Source organism: Myotis yumanensis, unplaced genomic scaffold, assembly GCF_028538775.1.
Source record: "Myotis yumanensis isolate MYYU_CA2020_CCGP unplaced genomic scaffold, mMyoYum1.0.hap1 SCAF_10, whole genome shotgun sequence".
Taxonomy (NCBI): Eukaryota; Metazoa; Chordata; class Mammalia; order Chiroptera; family Vespertilionidae; genus Myotis; species Myotis yumanensis.
In genome coordinates, this window is record NW_027223761.1 from 76,529,535 (window position 1) to 76,550,691 (window position 21,157).

The 21,157-nt window shown below is 45.0% G+C and overlaps 1 protein-coding gene across 6 annotated transcripts in view; it reads right to left on the minus strand.

Annotated features, from left to right (window-relative positions):
- Positions 1-21,157, minus strand: part of NCAM1 (neural cell adhesion molecule 1) — a 337,712-nt gene that overhangs the window by 55,006 nt on the left and 261,549 nt on the right. For all 6 annotated transcript variants that reach the window (XM_070426026.1, XM_070426025.1, XM_070426028.1 and 3 more), the window contains exons 2-7: positions 9,346-9,420; positions 7,437-7,655; positions 6,238-6,381; positions 5,728-5,865; positions 4,409-4,526; positions 3,805-3,971 (exon numbers count right to left, since the gene is read on the minus strand). In XM_070426026.1, the coding sequence (XP_070282127.1) occupies positions 3,805-3,971; positions 4,409-4,526; positions 5,728-5,865; positions 6,238-6,381; positions 7,437-7,655; positions 9,346-9,420 (861 nt within the window). The remainder of the gene's footprint in view (positions 1-3,804; positions 3,972-4,408; positions 4,527-5,727; positions 5,866-6,237; positions 6,382-7,436; positions 7,656-9,345; positions 9,421-21,157) is intronic.

The following is a 21,157-nucleotide window of genomic DNA, read 5'->3' on the forward strand; positions in this document are numbered from 1 at the left end:
AAACCAATGGTGCGGGCCAGAAGGAGGAGGAGAAAAGGAGGTGAAGAACATGAATGGAGAGGGAAGGGAGAGTGTACATGGGGAACTAGGTTACTCCAGGGAGGCTAGCGAACTCTTCCCCAGATATTACAGAGAAGCATTCTCATTCTGGATGGGGCTGGACTAGACATGGTCCCTAAGACCATGTTTTTTCCCCTGTCTCTGTAGATGTCAGGCCACCTCTCTTCTGTTGCTCTACTATACTCCAGTGCACATCCTCCCAGCTGCAGCTTTGGGAAAGAAACTGTGGTAGAAGAGAGAGAGGGAGGGAAAGAGAGGGAGAGAGGGAGAGAGAGAGAGAGAGAGAGAGAGACTGTGTGTGTGTATGTGTGTGTGAGAGAGAGAGAGAGAGACAGAGACAGAGAGAGAGAGAAAAAAAGAGAGAGAGATATATGCAGGAGGGGATCCCTGGTGAGGGCAGTGGGTAGAAAGACAAAGCCTGTCTTGCCACAGTTCCTACATCTCACTTTCTGTACCTCATTGCCCACTTCCCTGGACCCCACCACTCCCTTCACTCCAGCATGGCCCTGTATGGCTCCTGCCTCACTCCCACACATCCTTCCCAGTGCAGCTGTCACCACCAGAGAGGCTGGAAGAGAAGCCAAGTGAGCTGCTGTCCTCAACCAGCCAAGCTAGAACCGAGTGTGCTTCCACAGAGAAGCCAAGTTGTCCATGATGGTAAAGGAGAACACCAATTTCACTATCGCCAGTCATTCCACATGTAATCTATATAAGAAAAGCCTAAGTGACCATTATGGTGGAACTACCAGAACGACCTGTCACTATGATGCACACTGACCATCAGGGGGCAGACGCTCAACGCAGGAGCTGCCCCCTGGTGGTCAGTGCGCTCCCACAGGAGGAGCACCGCTCAGCCAGAAGCTGGGCTCACAGCTGATGAGTGCAGCAGCGGTGGCAGGAGCCTCTCCCCCCTCCGTGGCAGCACGAAGGAGCAGCAAGCTGAGTGGTAAGGATCAGTGAGCAGGCGGGTGGTAAGCAGTGAGGGGGCCTGGACTGCGAGAGGGCGCAGGCCAGGCTGAGGGACCACCCCCCAGTGCACGAAATTTGGTGCACTGGACTTCGAGTTTAAATATAATACGTGTTAAATTGGGTTTCATGGGACAGCAACTACCACTGATAGCTCAGGGAATGGATTTACAAGCTGGGCTTGATTCTTGGACAGGGCACCTAATTTCCTTTTGTTCAGTTTCCTCATTTGTAAATTGGGGATAATGATTAATCTACCTCATAGGGTTGTGTTGAGGATTAAAAGAGCTAATTTATGAATAGAACTTCACATAGTGCTCAGCACATTATAGTGCTCACTTCTGTTCAGTATTGTTATTATTATTATTTTATGCGGCTAATATCTAAAAGAATTTTCTAAAACAAGTCATCATTATACATTTTTAGGCTCATCTCTCTGCCACATACATGATGATTAATTCACACAAAACTAATTTCTATTCCCTCAATTATCCAAATACTAAAACCTATTACATGCCAAGCACTCTCCCAGGCACTGGGGATATCTGGGGGTAGAACAGACAGAGGTCCCTGTCCACTAGCTCACATTTAGGACACGTGCCCCTCCTGCCTCCGTGCCTGTGCCTGTTGGCCTGCAATGCTCACCTGTCCTGCCTCTTCTGGGAAACTCCAACTAGTTTACTAGCACAGCATTTGCAAGGGTTTCCCTAACTTCTGTGTCATGCAGGACCAGAGATCCTTTCTACAAAACACAGTGCATATTGCTGTTATCAAGTCATTATAAAGGATTAAATATTTGAGTGTTGGCCATCTTCATGAGCTAGGGAACCCACTGATGAGAACAGAACCTACTTATGAGCAAAGAGTGCGTGTCATTCATCCTTGTGACCATGGCAATGGCTGAGCCGATACGGGGCACTCAAATGTTGCTGAATGACACTATCTATTATAATTTATGTGCTTATATGTCAATCTCTTTCATTCATCTCAGGGTCAAAGGGCTGTATCTTTAGCTCCTCTGTTTAGCAACAATGGTATTCAATAAATACTTGTTGAATGAAGGAATAAATTAACAAATGCATTTGTCTCTCTCTATAATATGAAAAAAAAAAACTTAGTGTGACTGGGAAGACTAGTCAGAATTAGAGAAATGACTGTCAAGAATATTTTCAAGAAGTTTAGCTTTCACCTTCAAGTATGTGCTCATACTGAATTAATCTGAATCAAACTGATACACTGTTTATAAACCCAATTGTTATAAATGAATAAATAGGATTCATCTGTGATTAGCAAGTCCAATTGTATATAAACGCTTGATTTTCAAAGCTCTGTTTACAAACATGGATCAGTTCTCCTGATCAGGCTAAACAAGCAGGTCCCACGCAGCTTTCCAGGCATGAGCCTCTGACACCTGCTCTAGTAGCACTATCTATAATGGATCAGCTTAGCTGTCCGTGTTTTTTTATATACTTTTATTGACTTCAGAGAGAGGAAGGGAGAGGGAGATAGAGAAACATCAATGATGAGAGAGAATCATTGATTAGCTGCCTCCTGCAGGCCCCCTATTGGGGATCGAGCCTGCAACATGGGCATGTGCCCTGCAGAGGAATCGAACTGTGATCTCCTGGTCCATAGGTCAACACTCAACCACTGAGCTACATCAGCCGGGTTTAGCTGTGGTTTTTAAAAAGATGAGCAGAGAGAGTAGAGAGCTATTAGGTTGAACATTTTCCCACTACAAATCTTTTTTCCAAGGTTAGGTCAAGTCAAAGTTTATTTCAGTTCTAAATGCATGGAAGTTAACTGAGTTTATAAAGAAGATGTGAATAGAAGTGTGGAGGTTCTTTTCATGACTTTTATGATGCTGTTTCACATAGGCCAGGGAAAGAAGAAAAGGGAAACGGAAGCACTGGTCACTAATATGTACCAAAAGCCTATGATGAGTCTGGTGGTGTTGGGAGTGCCAGGGAAAAGGCAATGTACGTGACTAAGTCTCTCACCACCACTAAGTGTGTGCTCCACCATCTTGGAGTCTACACACTTAGTGGAGGTGAGAGACAAACAATTCCCAGAACAAATATGTAAATGAGGTCAGCTCAGGTACTGATAAGTACAATGAAGAAGACACAGTAAGGTTAATGGAAGAGATTAGTGGAGGCAGGGGAGCTGGTGGTGATACAGAGGCAGGGCAGTGAAGGGAGGATTCATTGAGAAGGTGGTTGAGTTGAGATCTGAATGATGAAAGAGGAGAAGCAGCTGCGAGCAGATCTGGGTGAGTGATATTCCAAGCAGAAGGAACATCAAGTGCAACATCCCTGAGGCAGGGAACAAGCGTGCTGTGCCTGAGGGACAGAAAGGAGGCCTGAAGCTTTTAAGTGTGGAACAAAGTGGAGGAAGGATGAGATGGGGAAGGAAGGTGGGCTAGCTCAGGTTTAGTCTTGTGGGCCAGGGTAGGGAGTCTAGATTTTATTCTGATTGCAATAGGAAGTCACGGGAGGGCTTTAAACAGAGGAGTGACACTCAGGTCATCTCACACTTAGGGAGTAAGCAGGAGGGGATGAAGGGGACCTATGGGAGGTAGGCAGGGAGACCAGATAGGAGGCTGTCTCATTGACCAGGGGAGCGGGAGGGTGGCTTGAACTGGGGCATAGGTGGCAGAGCTGGTAAGAAGAGGCTGCACTTGGGATAAATTCTGAGGCAGAGTGGACAGGCTCTTGTGGATGGATTGAGTGTGCAGGGTAAGGGGAATTTAGTGACCTTGACCCCCACTGTCCTTACCAAAAACTTTGAGGTGGATGGACGCATCCTGCTCTCCAGCCTTGTTCTCGGCGATGCAGACATACTCAGCCTCGTCGTTCTTATCCACCTTCCTGATGGTCAGCTCCGAACTGTCGTCACTAAAGACGTACTTCTCGTCTTCCTCATTCTCTATCAGATCCCCGTCCCTACAGGGTGCACCAAGGCAAAGGACCATGATTTTGACCACAGAGGGAAGATGTTTGTTTTTAATTTCCATAAAATGCAGTCTGAGCCCATGGGAAAGGCTCAGTCTTCACAAAAAGTTAAGACACCGAATTGCATTTACACATATACCTTAGATTCCTCCACCCAAACCTCTGATCCTGTCCCTGGGCTGTAAACTGCACTCACAGACATACCAAAGAGGGCCTCCAAAACCATGCTCTTTACACACAGACTGAGGATGCAGGAGGAATCTGGTGCACAAGGCAGGAGCACCGTGCAGGGGAGTGTATCCTGCACCCGGAGTCGGTGACATCCCCATGCAGTCTGTCCCTGCTCCATGGCAATGCCAACCCGGAGCAGGCCCTGTCCTGGCCCCTTCTCCACTAGTCCCTGATCCAACGCAGGAGCCGGGTCTTACTTTGTCCAGCTCATGGTGGGCTCCGGGAAGCCTTCAGCATCACACACCAGGGTGACGGACTGGCCGAGGTTGGCGGTGGCATTCACGATGCTTTGCCTGGCCTGGACGGTGGGCGGTACTGAAGGAAAGAAGGGCTGTCAGGGGTGGTTGGAAGAATCCAGTGGCCTGGAGAAGCGGCACTTCTAGGGAACCCTAGGTCAAGGGTCACACCTGGGGGTCAAGAGTCCTGGGCAGTTGCAGAGTTAGTGTAAGGGATCTCAATTCAGGCACGTACTACATAATTATTGTAAACTGAATAAATAACTCACCCCTGAATAAATAAAATGCACTAGTGTTTTATAACAATATACAGGTGTGGGCAAAAGTAGGATTACAGGTGTATTATTATTTATTTATTAATGACTATATTTATTATTATTAATCTACTTTTGCTCACTCCTGTAAAATGTTGTATTTTAGTAATATAGCTCTTGAAGCTATATTAATGCTTTTTATTCATTTTAAAATGGCATTCAATTCATAGCAGCTATTTATTATTATATATTATTTCAATCAGTGCATATTCAACTTACAACTACCATGGCTAGGGAACTTGATGTTCAAAATGGGATTCTTCATACTGGAAAATGTTGAAACTCCTGATCCCGGTGATTAAATGGTTAATGCCGATTTTAAATGCACCAGTGCACCAGAGTGACATTTCTCTGGAAATGTCATAAACAGCCCTGTGCACCAACTGTTTTACCAAAGGAATGAAGGGGGAGGGTTTAGCAAAAGTATATATCAATAGCCAAAACAATCTGACCATGATATGCTTATTTTCTTAATACTGACATTATAATTTCCTGTAGACATCTTGTAAATGTCAGATCGATTCCACTGGTGTGTTTATTTGACATTGCAAATTAAGATTAATAAGCCCATGGGCCATGATTCTGACTGTTCTAAGGCCTGAATTGATTATAATATTTTCATTGCACACTGAACCAGGGGACTAATTTTACAATTACGGTAGCATCAAGGACAGTGAAGTCTGAATCAGAATGTATTAGTAAGCCCGGGGAAAGTTTCCAGTGGTTCAAGACAATGAAGGACATTAAAAACTGCACTAATAGGCCCCATAGTTGAGGGAAACCCAAAAGACAAGTATATATATATTGTTTTTTAGAAAGAACCAAGCGGGAGGCAATAGGAGGTAGGGGGATTCGGCTGAGATCGAATGAGTCTACATTTTATACACCAAAGAGGAGGTTGAAGAGAATGATATTGGGGACCAAGGTTGTAGCAATGGAGATAGTAGGAAGAACAGATCTCCTCACCATTCACAATGACCTGAATGTCCTTGAAGTTGATCTCCCCCCGTGCCAGGATCCTGCCCTCACATCGGTAAGTACCCTCATCTGTTTTCTTGATGTTCCGAATCTGCAGGTAGTTGTTGGACAGGACTATGAATCGGACTAGAAGAGACAAGAGGCAGGTTTGTCCAAGGATCAGTTAGAGAACTTGTGTCTGTAGGAAGGTCGCTGAGCCCTTCCCTTTTCCTAGCTTCAGTCTTATGGGGTGGAGCTTTACGCTGAAATAAGAAAATGTGTCCCTGGCTCTGACATAGAGCCAAGAGCAAATGTCTATTGTAAACTTGTCCCTTTCTTTGGAGGAAGTCCCTGAACATACAAGCCACAGACATATACCCATTTAGGACCTAAACTGCATGTGGATCTGGGAGGGACACTAGAGTTTGGGTCTAAATGCCTCACAGGCCGGCAGAGGTGGAACCCTAGAGGACTTGGTGGCCCAGGGGTAAGGTAGCTGCCAGGGAATTCAGGTCTCACCATCTTTTTTCAGGATGACATCTCGACCTTTGTGTTTCCAGATGATGGTTGGTGGTAGAGAGCTGACCACATCACACACGATCACTGCGTCTTCCCCCTCCCTGAACTCCTGGGGAGTTGGTGCATTCTTGAACATGAGCTTCTCTGGAAAACGAGCAAGAGAAGAGTGAGGGAAAACAGCTGGTTTTCCCACAAAGATGCCTTTCCACTGGAGCCATACTGCCTGGATTCCAGTTGCAGGCAACTCTCAAGACATATATACAGTAGTATAGAGAGGGTTCCACCCAGTACTTGGTCAAAGATGCCAGGTGGAGTGGCTGGCATAAGTAGGGGAATATGTTGTGGAAATTTGGCAATCAATGTCTATCACTGAGTGCTAAATTTATCACACTTTGTGTATGAAACATCTGTGGAGCAAAAGGAAGGTCTTTACCAGGGTACCTTGCCATGTGGAATAGTGCCATTGAGACACAGTGCATACGTAGAATGAACTGGTAGAACACCTATTCTACAATGAATAGCAGGAGTTATCAATCCTTTCTTTGTCTCCCACTCTGTGTGGTACCCCAGCCTCAACTTTACTACAGCAGAGAGAATTTTAAAGAATAGAACAGAAGAAAGGCAATAATGGCAATAAATACCATGACAATCCATACCGTTCCATTAGTTGTCACCGACCATTACACTGGCCAATGGGACAGATGCAAGATTACAAGGCGATGAGAGGCCACCATTAGACCAAGTAGCAATTGGAGCTGCCTGTTCTGAGAGGGACAGAGTTCTAATAAATAATATCCCCCTAACCCTCCACTGAGCTTTTTGACTCCATTACCAGCATGGGAGAGTGAAATAAGAGGGGACCCTGAATTGTACAACAGTTAATCAACACTCGGGGAAGGGATGGGGCACCCATAATAGTTCTCTGGGAACTGTGTAGTTTGAATTTAGAGTTGGAGGTCAGTGGGAGGTTGCTATGACCAGCATGAACCCGGGTTGTGAGTTCTGAGTTGGGTCAGGATCATTTAAGAGCATATCGGAGCTCTTAGTACAATTCAGAAAAGACTTAGGGTGAGGAAAGAAGGGGAGAAGCCCTGTCAAGCCCTCAGCAGGTCCTTTATTGCCATCCCACTCTGCCTGCTGCCCATGTATCTTCCTGGCCAAAGACGAGGACAAATATAGGAGGAGAAGAAGGCTCTTACGGAAGATCTTCACGTTGACTGTGGCCTCTGACTCACTGCCGTCCTCGCCAGTGACCACACACTTGTAAATGCCGGCATCGTCAATGTCAGCATTGTAGATGGTGAGGGTGGAAGAAGAGTCGTCATTCCATACCACTGAGATCCGCTGCTGGTTCGGGGTGAGCTTTTCTCCATTGGGGGAGAACCAGGAGATGTCTTTATCTTTGGCTTCCCCTGCCACTGAAGAGGAAGAGATTATTTTAGAACCACACAAGTAAAAAGACAAAGTCCCCTCCGGGGTCAGTGGTACTCAGTAAGAGCTACCGTATGAGACCATCGGGTGTGATGACTGGGGAGCATGACCATTTCCGTAGAGTGTCACTCTGGCTTCTGTGTTGAACTGTGATTACATAACACCACTTACGGTATTTGGAAGGGACTCAACAAGTACTTGTGCCAGTATCTCATAGCTGTCCTATCCTTAGCAAGGGAAGAGAGGAGATATTTGCTGAGGACCTACTGTGTGCCGAGCACTCAGCTAGGAGTTTACAGCCTCACGAATGAGAGGGGGTGGGGGGTGGGGCAAAGGGAGTCAGCATATCTAGGAGCTGAGATTGAGAAACTAGCTGGTTTGAGCTAAGTGATCAGTTTGTGTTCAAAGGCTCAGATTGTGGTCTCTTGAGTGGAAGATGAGACACTGGTTAGCCTAGGAGTGTGGACCCCAACTACTTTATTCTAGCATCTGCCTGCACAAACTGGCATGACTGGCATTCCAGCAGCCCTGCCACAGACAGACAAATTCATCTCCTTCAATGCTGAGAAGAAGACAGCTAGAATCAGCCGAATGTCCTTTCCCCGGCACTGCAGAGGGGCAGACATTGCTGCTCCGCTGTCCCAGACACTGAGCTGGACCAGGGCTCTGGACCCGGCCACATGGCTCCACCCAGCCCTCTGCACACGCCTCCCCAGCTCACACCACCTTCCCCCCACAGATGCTTGGTATGGAAATGAAGCAGCTTTCCTCTCAGGGCCCATTATGTTTTCAATAAATATCGCTATTTGCAAGATGTGCTGCGGGCTCCAGGCTGCATCCCCAGATCGTGTAAATTGCCAAAACGAAGGTGGAGCTGGAGTGAACACATCCGGCGGCCACAGCCGCCTCACCCACCGCAAATCAGGATAGCATTTCAAGGCCCCTCGTGCTGAAAGTGGCTTGTTAAATGCCACAGTTCACACCTAGCTCAGCTCTTCCCTGGTTCCCCCACTTTCCAAATCCCAGTCGTGTCACTTACAGAGAATCCAAAGCTTAATCTGAAGCCTGATCCTGCACAGGACAGCTCCTGGTAATTATCTGAGCTGTGGAAACGGGGCATAATTTCTAAAGAGAAAACAAGGACACCGGCTCTGACCATCCTAGAGCTCTGGTGGGGGCAACGGGACAGAATATTGAATTCACAATAGACCCGCAAACCCGGGACACGTGTCCGCACTGCAGAGATACCAGTGCTCCATTTCCTTTCAGCAAGTTTTGCGCTTGGGCTTTCGTGTTCTGGGGATTCTGAGAAATAAGCCTCACACTGACTCACTGAGGCACCATTTCTTCCTCTGCTGTCAGTTACGATCTCTGGAGGTGTACTGAGTGGGGGCTCAGAGCTGACTCCCTCTTCTGGGAGTTGTGCTGACTCTCTCAGGAATATCCCTAGTGCTCCACCACCAAGTGCAAGTCCAGATACAGTTCCCTGTGCTGGGGCTGCCCTTTGAGAGGGGAGGGAGAGGGCCTGAGAGCCTCCTTGGCTCCCAATTCACACTGTTGACCCTGCAGCAAAGCAAAACCAAGAATTCTGGGTGTGGTGCGATCAGCCAGCACACAGCCCGTGGCTGTGGGTCTGCTGGGAGGATTCCCTGCATGCAGTGGGCCCCGGGCACTTGCCTTGGCATAAGAAGAATTTGGACTCTCCAACGCTGATTTCCCCCTGGCTGGGAACAATATCCACCTGCAGAGAAACTGAAAAAGACGAAGTCCAGTTTAAACACACATTCACATTCCTAAGAATAAAACCGAGAGCTTTCATTCAAAACTGGCGTGTCCCCACTCATGTGTAGAGCAGGGGGAGGTGGTTGTTTGGGTTTTAAGAACCGGTCACTGTCATAGATTCCATGGGTCCTCATGTCGATTCCAGGAGTGGACACGGTCAGACCACTCGCTGTGGCACTGTTGCCTCTGCCTCCTAGTGCCGGTGCCCAGGGAGGTCCGGGATGACCTCCGCACTAAGTGTGTCGGGCCCCTGGGAAGGCTGCGGTCCTACTCCAACCAGCAGCACTTCTGAGAGTCATGGACACAGCCGCTCGACAGCTACTTTTGGAAACCAGGGGTGTGCGAGAGGGAAGCCTGCTGCTCCAGAACTCGGCACAGGGGTCTCCTGCCAACCTGTCGCGCTGCTGTGCCTAATGACTATGGAGAAGGACCCCACGGGGTGGTCCAGATGGATTTGCCAATGCTCACCTTTCTCATGACTCTAGGACCAGTGCATCTCTTTCCATAACAGGAGCCAGCATCAAACATCCCACCCCAATGAGGCAGACCCCCTTCTGCAATGCTGGCGCCGTGCCCTGGGAAGTTCCCCGAGCACCTTGGCTCCTTGACCTGAATTTTTATTTGCATAGCCACGTGCTCTGTCATTGCACTACACCAAGAAGACAAAATACATTGCACTGGATCTCAGATTCCTGTACTCATTCAGCTCCTTGTTTATCTGTTTAGGACAGATAACTGTGTCCATGAAAATACAGTTTTAGGGCAGAAAAGAAATGTTTTTATTCATTTGGATTCAGCTTCCTTCTGCCTCCTTCCCTCTTAGTAAATCTGAAGGCCAACAGATGTTTGGTTCCATGCATGTAGCTTCGTAAAGCCCGTGCGAAGGAGGGGCTTGGACAAAACAGGCCGGGTAATGAAGACTCTGTAAGCCCTTCCTTAGAACAGCCATTTTCCCTGCACAGTGGAGGTGGGAATGCTGGTTGCCATGGTGAGGGACTTGCAGGCAGAGCTGCTGCAGGTCTCCGTCTGCCCGCATTTGATGAAGGGACCACAGTTGTGCTCAGCAAAATGGAGGAATCAAAGGGCCTGAGTGGGGGCTGAGATGGGGGGCATCTCAGCTACTGGGGGCAAGGTTTTCCTAACCTCCTACCAACAGACAAAGCAGACCATGGCAAAGCCCATCAGGGGCAGCAGAGAAGGATGGCTTGGAGGAGACAGAGACCGAAAAGCGAAGGAGCCAGAGTAAGGGGAGGAGTCAGGCACGGGGTCCAGCTGGGAGAGGATGCTGAACACTCCACTGTGAGGATAAGAGGCAGGGGCTCAAAGACTGCAAACACTGGTTTGGAAGAAATATTACAGCGATGGAGGGGCAGCTGGTCTCTCCCTCACTTGGTTAGCTGCTGATTACTCATTTGGGGCTCAGGACTGAATTCTTCCTGAGAGAATGCAGTCTTCGCCTCCCTTCCCTGCATGCTGCCCACAGCACACAGGGGTGCAATGGAACAGTGTGAGACGAGGGACACTGCAGCCACGGCACCAGTGTGACTGGCTGGGCTGCTTCTCTCATCACTCTTCTCCCTGTGAAGTCAGGTGCCCCTCAATTCTAGACTGAGGGAGCCGGAAGGAGTCTCAACCATCACCATGTCCTGCCTCCTCATTTTCTGGATGAGAAAAGCGAGGTACAGTGAATTCCTGAAGGTCACTTCTAAGTAGGGCCAGGGTGGCCCCAGAGCCCAGGCCATGTGGCTTCCAGCTAAGTGTTCTTTCTACTGTGCAATGCTGCCTCTGCAAGTAGAGGGTAAACTGTTTCCATTCCAGTTAACAAGCAACCTGGCCCTCCAACTCACCACCTCCCAATAGACCGGAGCAAGCCCAGAACTGACAGGGCCCATGGGGTCTTACAGAGCAGGTGACAGCACAGTGCCATCCACCTTAAGGGCAAGCAGGATCTTTTCTATGCCCTTCTGCGGCTCAAATTCCAAGGTACAAGGGGCCCATGAAGCCCAGATGCTGTGCGCAGGCCATCCGCCACCTGGGTGCTGGCCCTTCCTGGAGCCCCGGGGCACTCGCTAAGGCATTGGAGGCTGCTTCTGCCCGCAGAGTTCATGGCCCACATGCCGAGCGCCAGCAGCCAGCTCCCACATCTGGATCCCGTTACTCTCACAGAACCTTTGCTGCTCTGAGAAGGATATTCTTACGCCAAGTGAAAAAACAGCCTTCATTTTCTCCACTCTTTCCAAACAGAACATGACTCTCAAGGGGCTGGAGAACATGGCAAGGCTGAAGGGTTTCTTACTCAAATGTGGCTGATGTCTACCTCTGGGCCGTGGTGGGAAATGAGAAACAAGAATTTCAAAGGAATTCCTACTTAAGCAGATCCCATGCACACATTTATTGTCACAGACATTTTTAAAGGAGAGAGATCCACTTAGAGTCCTGACCCTTTGCGCTCATGGAAAAGACGGTGAGATCCCCTCTTCCAAACAGCAGTGCCAGCTGGGCCAGAGGAAGCCCGGACTCTGGCCACCGCTGATGCGCTCCGCTGCCGCACATTCCGGTTCTTCTTCCCCAAATGCCACCTCGAATGATTAGGTTTAACGATGGTAAGTGGAACTCCTGCTCCAACCTGCAAACTCCCCTCCACTTTCTTTTTTCTTCTATTAGTTCTTTCATTGTTTCCAATAAAAAATCTTTTTTTTAAATTCTTTTAAAAAAAATTATAATAAGTATTACAAAGGGTATTACATATGTGTCCTTCCCCCTCCCATCCTTGACAATCCCCTACCCTCCCTTACCCCCCAGTGTCTTATGTCCATTAGTTATGCTTATATGCATGCATACAAGTCCTTCGGTTGATCTCTTACTCCCCTCCCTTCTGCCCCCAACCCTCTCTGGCCTTCCCACTGCAGTTTGACAATCAGTTTGAGGCACCTCTGCCTCTGCATCTATTATTGTTCAAAAGTTTGTAATGGTCTTTATTATTCATGAATGAGTGAGATCATGTGGTATTTTTCCTTCATTGACTGGCTTATTTCACTTAGCATAATGCTCTCCAGCTCCATCCATGCCGTTGCAAATGGTAAGAGTTCCTTCTTTTTTACAGCAGCATAGTATTCCATCGTGTAGATGTACCAAAGTTTTCTAATCCATTCATCTACTGATGGGCACTTAGGCTGTTTCCAGATCTTAGCTATGGTGAATTGTGCTGCTATGAACATAGGGGTGCATATATCCTTTCTGATTGGTGTTTCTGATTTCTTGGGATATATTCCTAGAAGTGGGATCACAGGGTCAAATGGGAGTTCCATTTCCAGCTTTTTGAGGAAACTCCATACTGTCTTCCATAGTGGCTGCACCAGTCTGCATTCCCACCAGCAGTGCACAAGTGTTCCTTTTTCTCCACATCCTTTCCAGCACTTGTCGTTTGTTGATTTGTTGATGATAGCCATTCTGACAGGTGTGAGATGGTACCTCATTGTTGTTTTGATTTGCATCTCTCGGATGATTAGTGACTTTGAGCATGTTTTCATATGTCTCTTGGCTTTCTGAATGTCCTCTTTTGAAAGGTGTCTATTTAGATCCTTTGCCCATTTTTTGATTGGATTGTTTATCTTCTTTTTGTTAAGTTGTATGTTCCCTATAAATTTTGGAGATTAGGCCCTTATCAGATATGACGTTGGCAAATATGTTTTCCCAAGCAGTGGGTTTTCTTGTTGTTTTGTTGATGGTTTCTTTTGCTGTGCAGAAGCTTTTTATTTTGATGTAGTCCCATTTGTTCATTTTCTCTTTAGTTTCAACTGCCCTAGGAGCAGTATCAGTGAAGAAATTGCTTTGGCATATGTCTGAGATTTTGTTGCCTTTGGATTCTTCTAGAATTTTTATGGTTTCCTGTCATACATTTAAGTCCTTTATCCATTTTGAGTTTATTTTTGTGTATGGTGTAAGTTGGTGGTCTAGTTTCATTTTCTTGCATATGTCTGTCCAATTTTCCCAACACCATTTATTGAAGAGACTATCTTGGCTCCATTGTATGTTCTTGCCTCCTTTGTCAAATATTAATTGAGCATATTGGTTCAGGCTAATTTCTGGACTCTCTATTCTATTCCACTGATCTATATGTCTGTTCTTGTGCCAGTACCAGGCAGTTTTGAGAACAGTGGCTTTGTAATACAGCTTGATATCTGGCATTAAGATCCCACCTACTTTGTTCTTTCTCAGGATCGCTACAGCTATTCGGGGTCTTTTTTTATTCCAGATGAATTTTTGGAGAGTTTGTTCTAGATCTTTGAAGTAGGCCATTGGTATTTTAATGGGAAGTGCGTTGAATTTATAGATTGCTTTGGGTAGTATGGACATTTTAATGATGTTGATTCTACCAATCCAAGAACATGGTATGTTCTTCCATCTCTTTATGTCTTCCTCTATCTCTTTTTTCAACGTCCTGTAGTTTTCTGAGTAGAGGTCTTTTACCTCTTTAGTTAAGTTTATTCCTAGGTAGATTAATTTTTTTGGTGCGATGGTAAATGGGATTGTTTTTATAATCTCTCTTTCTGAAAGTTCACTATTGGTGTATAGAAATGCCTCAGATTTCTTGGGGTTAATTTTGTATCCTGCTACATTGCCAAATTCATGTATTAAGTCTAGTAGTTTTTTGATGGAGTCTCTAGGGTTTTGTATGTATAATATCATGTCGTCTGCAAATAAGGACAGTTTTACTCCCTCTTTTCCAATTTGGATGCCTTTTATTTTTTCTTCTTGTCTAATTGCAATGGCTAATACTTCCAGGACTATGCTGAACAGGAGTGGTGAGAGTGGGCATCCCTGTCTTGTTCCTGTTCTTAGGGGAAATGGTGTTAGTTTTTGTCCATTTAGTATGATGTTGGCTGTGGGCCTGTCATATATGGCTTTTATTATGTTGAGGTATGATCCTTCTATTCCCACCTTGCTGAGAGTTTTCATAAAAAATGGGTGTTGGATTTTGTCGAATGCTTTTTCTGCATCAATTGATATGACCATGTGGTTTTTTTCTTTCAATTTGTTTATGTGATGTATTACGTTTATTGATTTACGGATGTTGTACCATCCTTGCATTCCTGGGATAAATCCTACTTGGTCATGGTGTATGATCCTTCTGATGTACTGTTGGATCCGATTTGCTAAGATTTTGTTGAGGATTTTGGCATCTATGTTCATGAGGGATATTGGCCTGTAATTCTCTTTCATTGTGTTGTCTTTACCTGGTTTTGGTATTAGGGTGATGCTGGCTTCATAGAATGAGCTTGGAAGTGTTCCTTCCTCTTGAATTTTTTGTAGTAGTCTGAGGAGGGTAGGTTTTAGTTCTTCCTTGAAAGTTTGGTAAAACTCCCCTGAGAAGCCATCTGGTCCTGGGCTTTTGTTTGCTGGGAGCTTTTTGATGACTGCTTCAATTTCTTCCATAGTTATTGGCCTATTGAGATTTTTAGATTCTTCCTGATTGAGTTTTGGAATGTTGTATTTTCCTAGGAATTTGTCCATTTCCTCCAGGTTGTCTAGTTTGTTGGAGTAGAGTTGTCCGTAGTATTGTTTAACAATCATTTGTATTTCTGTGGGGTCTGTTGTTATTTCGCCTCTCTCATTTCTGATTTGGTTTATTTAGGACCTCTCTCTTTGCTTCTTGGTGAGCCTGGCTAGAGGTTTGTCAATCTTGTTTATCCTTTCAAAGAACCAGCTCTTGGTTTCATTGATTTTCTGTATTGTTTTTTTGGTCTCTATGTCATTTATTTCTGCTCTAATCTTTATTATCTCCTTCCTTCTGCTCACTCTGGGGTTTTCTTGTTGCTCTCTTTCTAATTCTTTGAGTTGAAGAGTTAGATGATTAACTACCATTTTTTCTTGTTTTTTGAGATAGGCCTGCAGAGCTATAAACTTCCCTCTCAGGACTGCTTTCATTGTGTCTCATAGGTTTTGGATTGTTGTGTTTTCATTGTCATTAGTGTCCAGGATGTTTTTAATTTCTTCTTTGATGTCATTGGTAACCCAGTCAATATTTAATAACATGCTATTCAGCTTCCAAGTGTTTGAGTATTTTGGGTTGTTTTTATTGTAGTTTATTTCTAACATTATGCCATCGTGGTCTGAGAAGAAGCTTTTTATGATTTCAATCTTCTTGAATTTGTGGAGACTTTGCTTGTGACCCAATATGTGGTCTATTTTTGAATATGTCCCATGAGCACCTGAGAGGAATGTATATTCCGCAGCTTTGGGGTGAAGTGTTCTGAAGATGTCCATTAAGTCCATCTGATCTAGTGAGTCATTTAGGATTGCTGTTTCTTTGCTGATTGTTTGTCTAGCGGACTTGTCCAGTGATGTCAGTGGTGTATTAAAGTCCCCTACTATGATTATATTGTTGTCGATCTCTCCTTTGATATCTTCCAGGAGTTTTTTTATGAATTTGGGTGCTCCTGCATTGGGTGCATATATGTTTACCAGGGTTATATCTTCTTGTTGTATTGATCCCTTTAGTATTATGAAGTGGCCTTCCTCATCTTTTGTTATGGCCTTCACTTTGAGATGTATTTTGTCCGATATAAGTATTGCTACCCCAGCTTTCTTTTCCTTTCCATTTGCATGAAAGATATTTTTCCATCCCTTCACTTTCAGTCTGTGTGAGTCCCTTCTTTTTTTTTTTTTTTAATATATTTTATTGATTTTTCACAGAGAGGAAGGGAGAGAGATAGAGAGAGTTAGAAACATCGATGAGAGAGAAACATCGATCAGCTGCCTCTTGCACATCCCCCACTGGGGATGTGCCCGCAACCCAGGTACATGTCCTTGACCGGAATCGAACCCAGGACCTCTCAGTCCGCAGGCTGACGCTCTATCCACTGAGCCAAACCGGTTTCGGCGTGTGAGTCCCTTCTAATGAGGTGGGTCTCTTTTAGACAGCAGATGTATGGGTCATGTTTTTTTATCCATTCAGCCACTCGATGTCTTTTGGTTGGAGCATTTAGTCCGTTTACATTTAAAGTTATTATTGAAAGGTACTTGTTTGTAGCCATTTCTTTTTTTGTGTGTGGCTATTTTCTTTCTGAGCTTGTTATTTCTTCTTTTTACACCAGACCCTTTAGCATTTCTTGCATGGCTGGCTTGGTGGTGATAAACTCCCTTAGCCTTTTTTTGTCTGTGAAGCTTCTTATTTCCCCTTCAATTTTGAATGATAGCCTTGCTGGATAGAGTATTCTTGGATTCAGTCCTTTGTTTTGCATCACTTTGTAGATTTACGTCCATTCTTTTCTGGCCTGATGTGTTTCTGTTGAGAAATTATTTGATAATCTAATGGGAGATCCCTTGTATGTAACTTTCCGTCTCTCTCTTGCAGCCTGTAAGATTCTCTCTTTGTCCTGAACATTTGCCATGGTAATTATGATGTGTCTTGGTGTGGGTCTTTTCGGGTTCACCTTGTTTGGGACTCTCTGGGCTTGTGTGACTTTTTTCTTCCCCACCTCAGGGAAGTTTTCTGATATTATTTCTTCGAATAGGTTTTCTAATCCATCTTCATCTTTCTGTTGTTCTGGCACCCCTATTATTCGTATGTTGTTTTGTTTCATGTTGTCCCAAAGCTCCCTTAGGCTCTCCTCCTGTCTTTTAATTTTTTTCTCCAATTGCAGTACAGTTTGAGTGTGTTTTGCTTCTTTGTCTTCTAATTCACTAATTCGGTCCTCCGCTTCTCCCAGTCTACTATTGATACTTTCAATGGTGTTTTTTATTGCAGCTATGTAGCTCTTCATTTCTTCTTGGGACTTACTTAAGTTGTTGATTTTTTCATCTGTTTCTTCTAGCTTCTTGCATAAGTAGTTGATTTTTTCATCTGTTTCTTCTTGCTTCTTGCACCTCTGGTGCATGTACTCTAGGACCCTTATTCTGAATTCTTTTTCCGTCATGTTGCATGCCTCTCTCTCACTTAGCTGCTTTTCTGGCGAGTCCTCCTTTTCTTTCCTTTGGGGGTTTCTTTGTCTACTCATGTTTGATCTCACTGACATATCTAGTTGTTGAGTCATTCAGTGGCTGCTCCCTGGGTGTCAGTGGCTGCTCCCTGGGTGGCAGTGGCTCCTCGGGCTGTGGTTGCTCCTTGGGCGGTTGTGGTAGCAGCGGCTCCTCCGTTGATAGCAGGGCCTCTGGTGGGTGCTGTTCACAGCTGTGGTGGCTCTTCTGGTTGGTGGAGGGAGGCTTCACACACAGTAACTGTTCCCCAGACAGAGCGTGTGGTGATCAGGAGGCCGCTGTTGCTTGAATCTGCTTTCCGTGGAGGGAAGCAGGTCTCCTCTGAGTTCATGTAGTCGTGCTGCTTGAGAGCCGTTGCCTCCGGGTTAGTAGCTGATCTCTGGATGCGGATAACAGCTACTCAAGATGGCGCGGTCTCCCAGCTGAGCTGGCGCCCAGGGGGAGGTTTCAGCCTCAATCTCTAACCATCCCCATTTTCTAGGAGTTCTCTGTCTTTCCTGGCTGCAGACTGTCTCTCAGCTGAATCTCCTCTGCTTGTTCAGGCTGTATGTTACCCGTTTCAGCTGCTCGCCCTTATCTGCTCCAGGACAAAGCACCAACACGTCCGTCTAAGCCTCCGCCATTTTTTCTTCCTCCCATAAAAAATCTTAACATGCCTTTCTTTAGTTGCATATATGAATGAAATTGTCTAACCAGGTGTAACTCTTATGTTAAAGAAACTTTTGAAAACATTTCTCCCAGAAAAAGATCTCATCTCCTACTTTGCATTAACATTGCATGTTGTCCACTACATCTTGGATGCATCCAAAGATACAGTTGCTAAACCTTGGTGTTGGGCCCATCTTCCTGCAGCCGCTTCACACTCTCTGGTTTATCAAAGACTCTTCCTTATTTAATCTGATGCGCACAATATTTCTAAAGTATAAAAAGACCGATATTGTTTCCTTTCTACAGAAGAGGAAATTAAAGCTCAGAGAAATGAAATGACTTGTCCAGGGTAACTCCGCTAATGAGTAGTAAAGTCAAGATTAAAAGTCATTTAATTCTAAGACTAGCTCTCCCCCACCCTGCACAGCTATCGCTCACCTTCTGTTGGCTTCCCAATAGGCTCCTTTTCTATTAGTTACTATTTGCTCTCTTCCCAAATTATGGGCTAGAAAGAGCAGAGTGCATAAAAATCTTATAATCAAGTTGCTGTCGTCATTTCTTCCATGGTTAACTGTAGCTGGCCTCCTTGCTCAGCGATAATCCTAGCATTATAACCTTCCTTTTTATAGGTGGGGAAGGGGGGTTCAGAGCCAGAATTAATTGTAACAGAGGAGTCAAGAATCAAACCCAGGCTGAATGGAGAGGAAAGGCCCAGCCATTTTATCCCTGTGAACAGACAGAAAAAAATGATTCTCCTGAGATTGAAATGATCCCCTTTTCCTTGTCTCATTTAGAAAGTAAAATAACCCTGTGGGAGATCTTTATGTTTTAAAACGTATTTTCTGTTTAAATGTGTTTTTTTAATGATACTATATTCTGAAAGATATGCTGACTTGTTTATTAGGAAACAGCTTCAGGCGTGGATAGAAGTTTTCTAACTTCCAACTCCCGTAGCAGAAGCTAGCTATAGAGTTTTAGTTGCTCAAGAAAAGGGAGTTCATGTTTCAGTTAGTAAAAGATGCTAAGGCACTTAGCAGGATGGGCGCAAATCTTACGAAGGCAAAGCGACAGGAAAAAATCATTCTGATTTCAGAAAGGGGTTCACAGATTTCACTGGAGCCAGCAACTTCTTGCGGGAGTTTATTGTACTGGTGTCCCTTTTTAGGTTCTAATGTGCTTGCAGAGGTGGGAACTGAGCGCAGAAAGTGAACCCAGGTCTCTGTCAGCTAATTGAAAAGACTTTCTGTTAAATGGCTACAAAAACACTGGTTGCTGAGGGAGACAGAGAGCAGCTGTGCCATGGGCCCAGGGCAAGGCAGGCACACGTGAGGAAGAGGCCAGGCCACAATGCCAGAGACGGGCAAACTAGAGGATTAATCTGATCAGTGGCTATGCACCAGATGAGGGGGAATTCTAGAACCTATTTAGTAATGGCTAAGGGTTTCTGAAAAAGGCATTTAAGTGTCGCTATACCTTTATTTTGTGAGCTATTGTTCTAAAAGTGAGCCTTAAATGTCACTTAACCACTTTAATGAAGTAAACTGAATGCTAACGTCTCTTTCATTTGGGAAAGGCAGGTGTCTGAACCAGGAGGGTCATGACTGAGGCAGCACCACTTGCCTGCAACAGTTTGCTCTCATTGGCAGCAAAATGCTCAAGGGAAAAAGGGCACCTTCTCTGCTAAAGCAGCCAAACTCAATGAAAGTAAAATTAAAACTGCCCAGGCAGTTCTGCAGGGTGATTAAGGCCAAAACTCTGGGCCAGACTGTGAGTTTAAATCTCAGCTCTGCCACTTACTAGCTGTGTGATCTTGGCCAAGTTATTTAATCTCTGGTGCTTCTGTTTTCTTATCTGCAAAATAGGGAAAACAGAACCCTTCTCATAGGGCTGTTGGAAAGATGAAGTGAATTAACATATGAGAAGCACTTAGAATAAGGTCTGGCACATAATAAACATTTTATACTTGTGTATTCTTCTTTTTTAAACGATTTTTAAAAAATTGATTTTTAGAGTGAAGGGAAGGGAGAGGGAGAGAAAGAGAAATATCGCTCGGTTGCTTCCCAAACTCACACGGACCAGGGATTGACCACACAACCCAGGCATATGTCCTGACCAGGAGTCTAACCAGCAATCTCTCAGTGCATGGGATGATACCCAACCAACTGAACCACACCAGCCAGGCTGTATTATCGGTCTTAATAAACCTATATAAGCAATCCTTCCCAAAGAAATTATATGGTTACTATTTTTGAGGGAAGCATGTTTCTCTTTATGGTTTAAAATAAAGTAGTAACCTTTCCTAATGATCCAATTGGGGGTCAGGTGGCCTGATTTCACTCTTCATTAATTTGAGATATTTTACCTATCAGCCAGAACTTTATTGCTATGAAAGATGACTGTATTTGCCTGGCCAGTGTGGTTCATTGCTTGAACAAGTAGGTACGGTTCAATTCCTGGTCAGGGCACATGCCTGGGTTGCAGGTTCAATGCCCAGTAGGGGGTGTGCAGGAGGTAGCCGATCAATGATTCTCTCTAATCATTGATGTTTCTCTCCCTTCCTCTATCTGAAATCAATACAAACATATTAAAAAGAAAAGATGACTGAATTCAAAGCCAAAAAACAATGTGGGTACCCTAGGCAAGTCACTTCACTTAGGCTTCAGTTTTTTCATCTGTGGATTATAATCAAACTGAATTCTTGTGGTTGGATTGTCAGGAGAATTAAAAGTCAGAATGAGTCCTGATTAAGAAGTCAGAATCTGGAGTCAGAGAGGCCTGGTTCCACTTTCCAGCTCTGATGCTTAGTAACACTGAATTCTCAGGAGACTCTCAGCGCCTGTTTTCCACATCTGTAAATGAACATAGCAACCCTGCTGATCTCAGGGCTGCTGAGATGATTTAGTAAAGCAATGTATATAAAGTGCCAAGTACAAGGTCAACTGTGTTGGTTGTTTTTTAAATGACAGTGCATGTATGATAGTACTTTGAACTTACACACATACACACACACACACACACCCCACAAACAAAATCCTCAATAATGCTTGTAATGAGAATGAGATAGCAGAAACCTATGGTG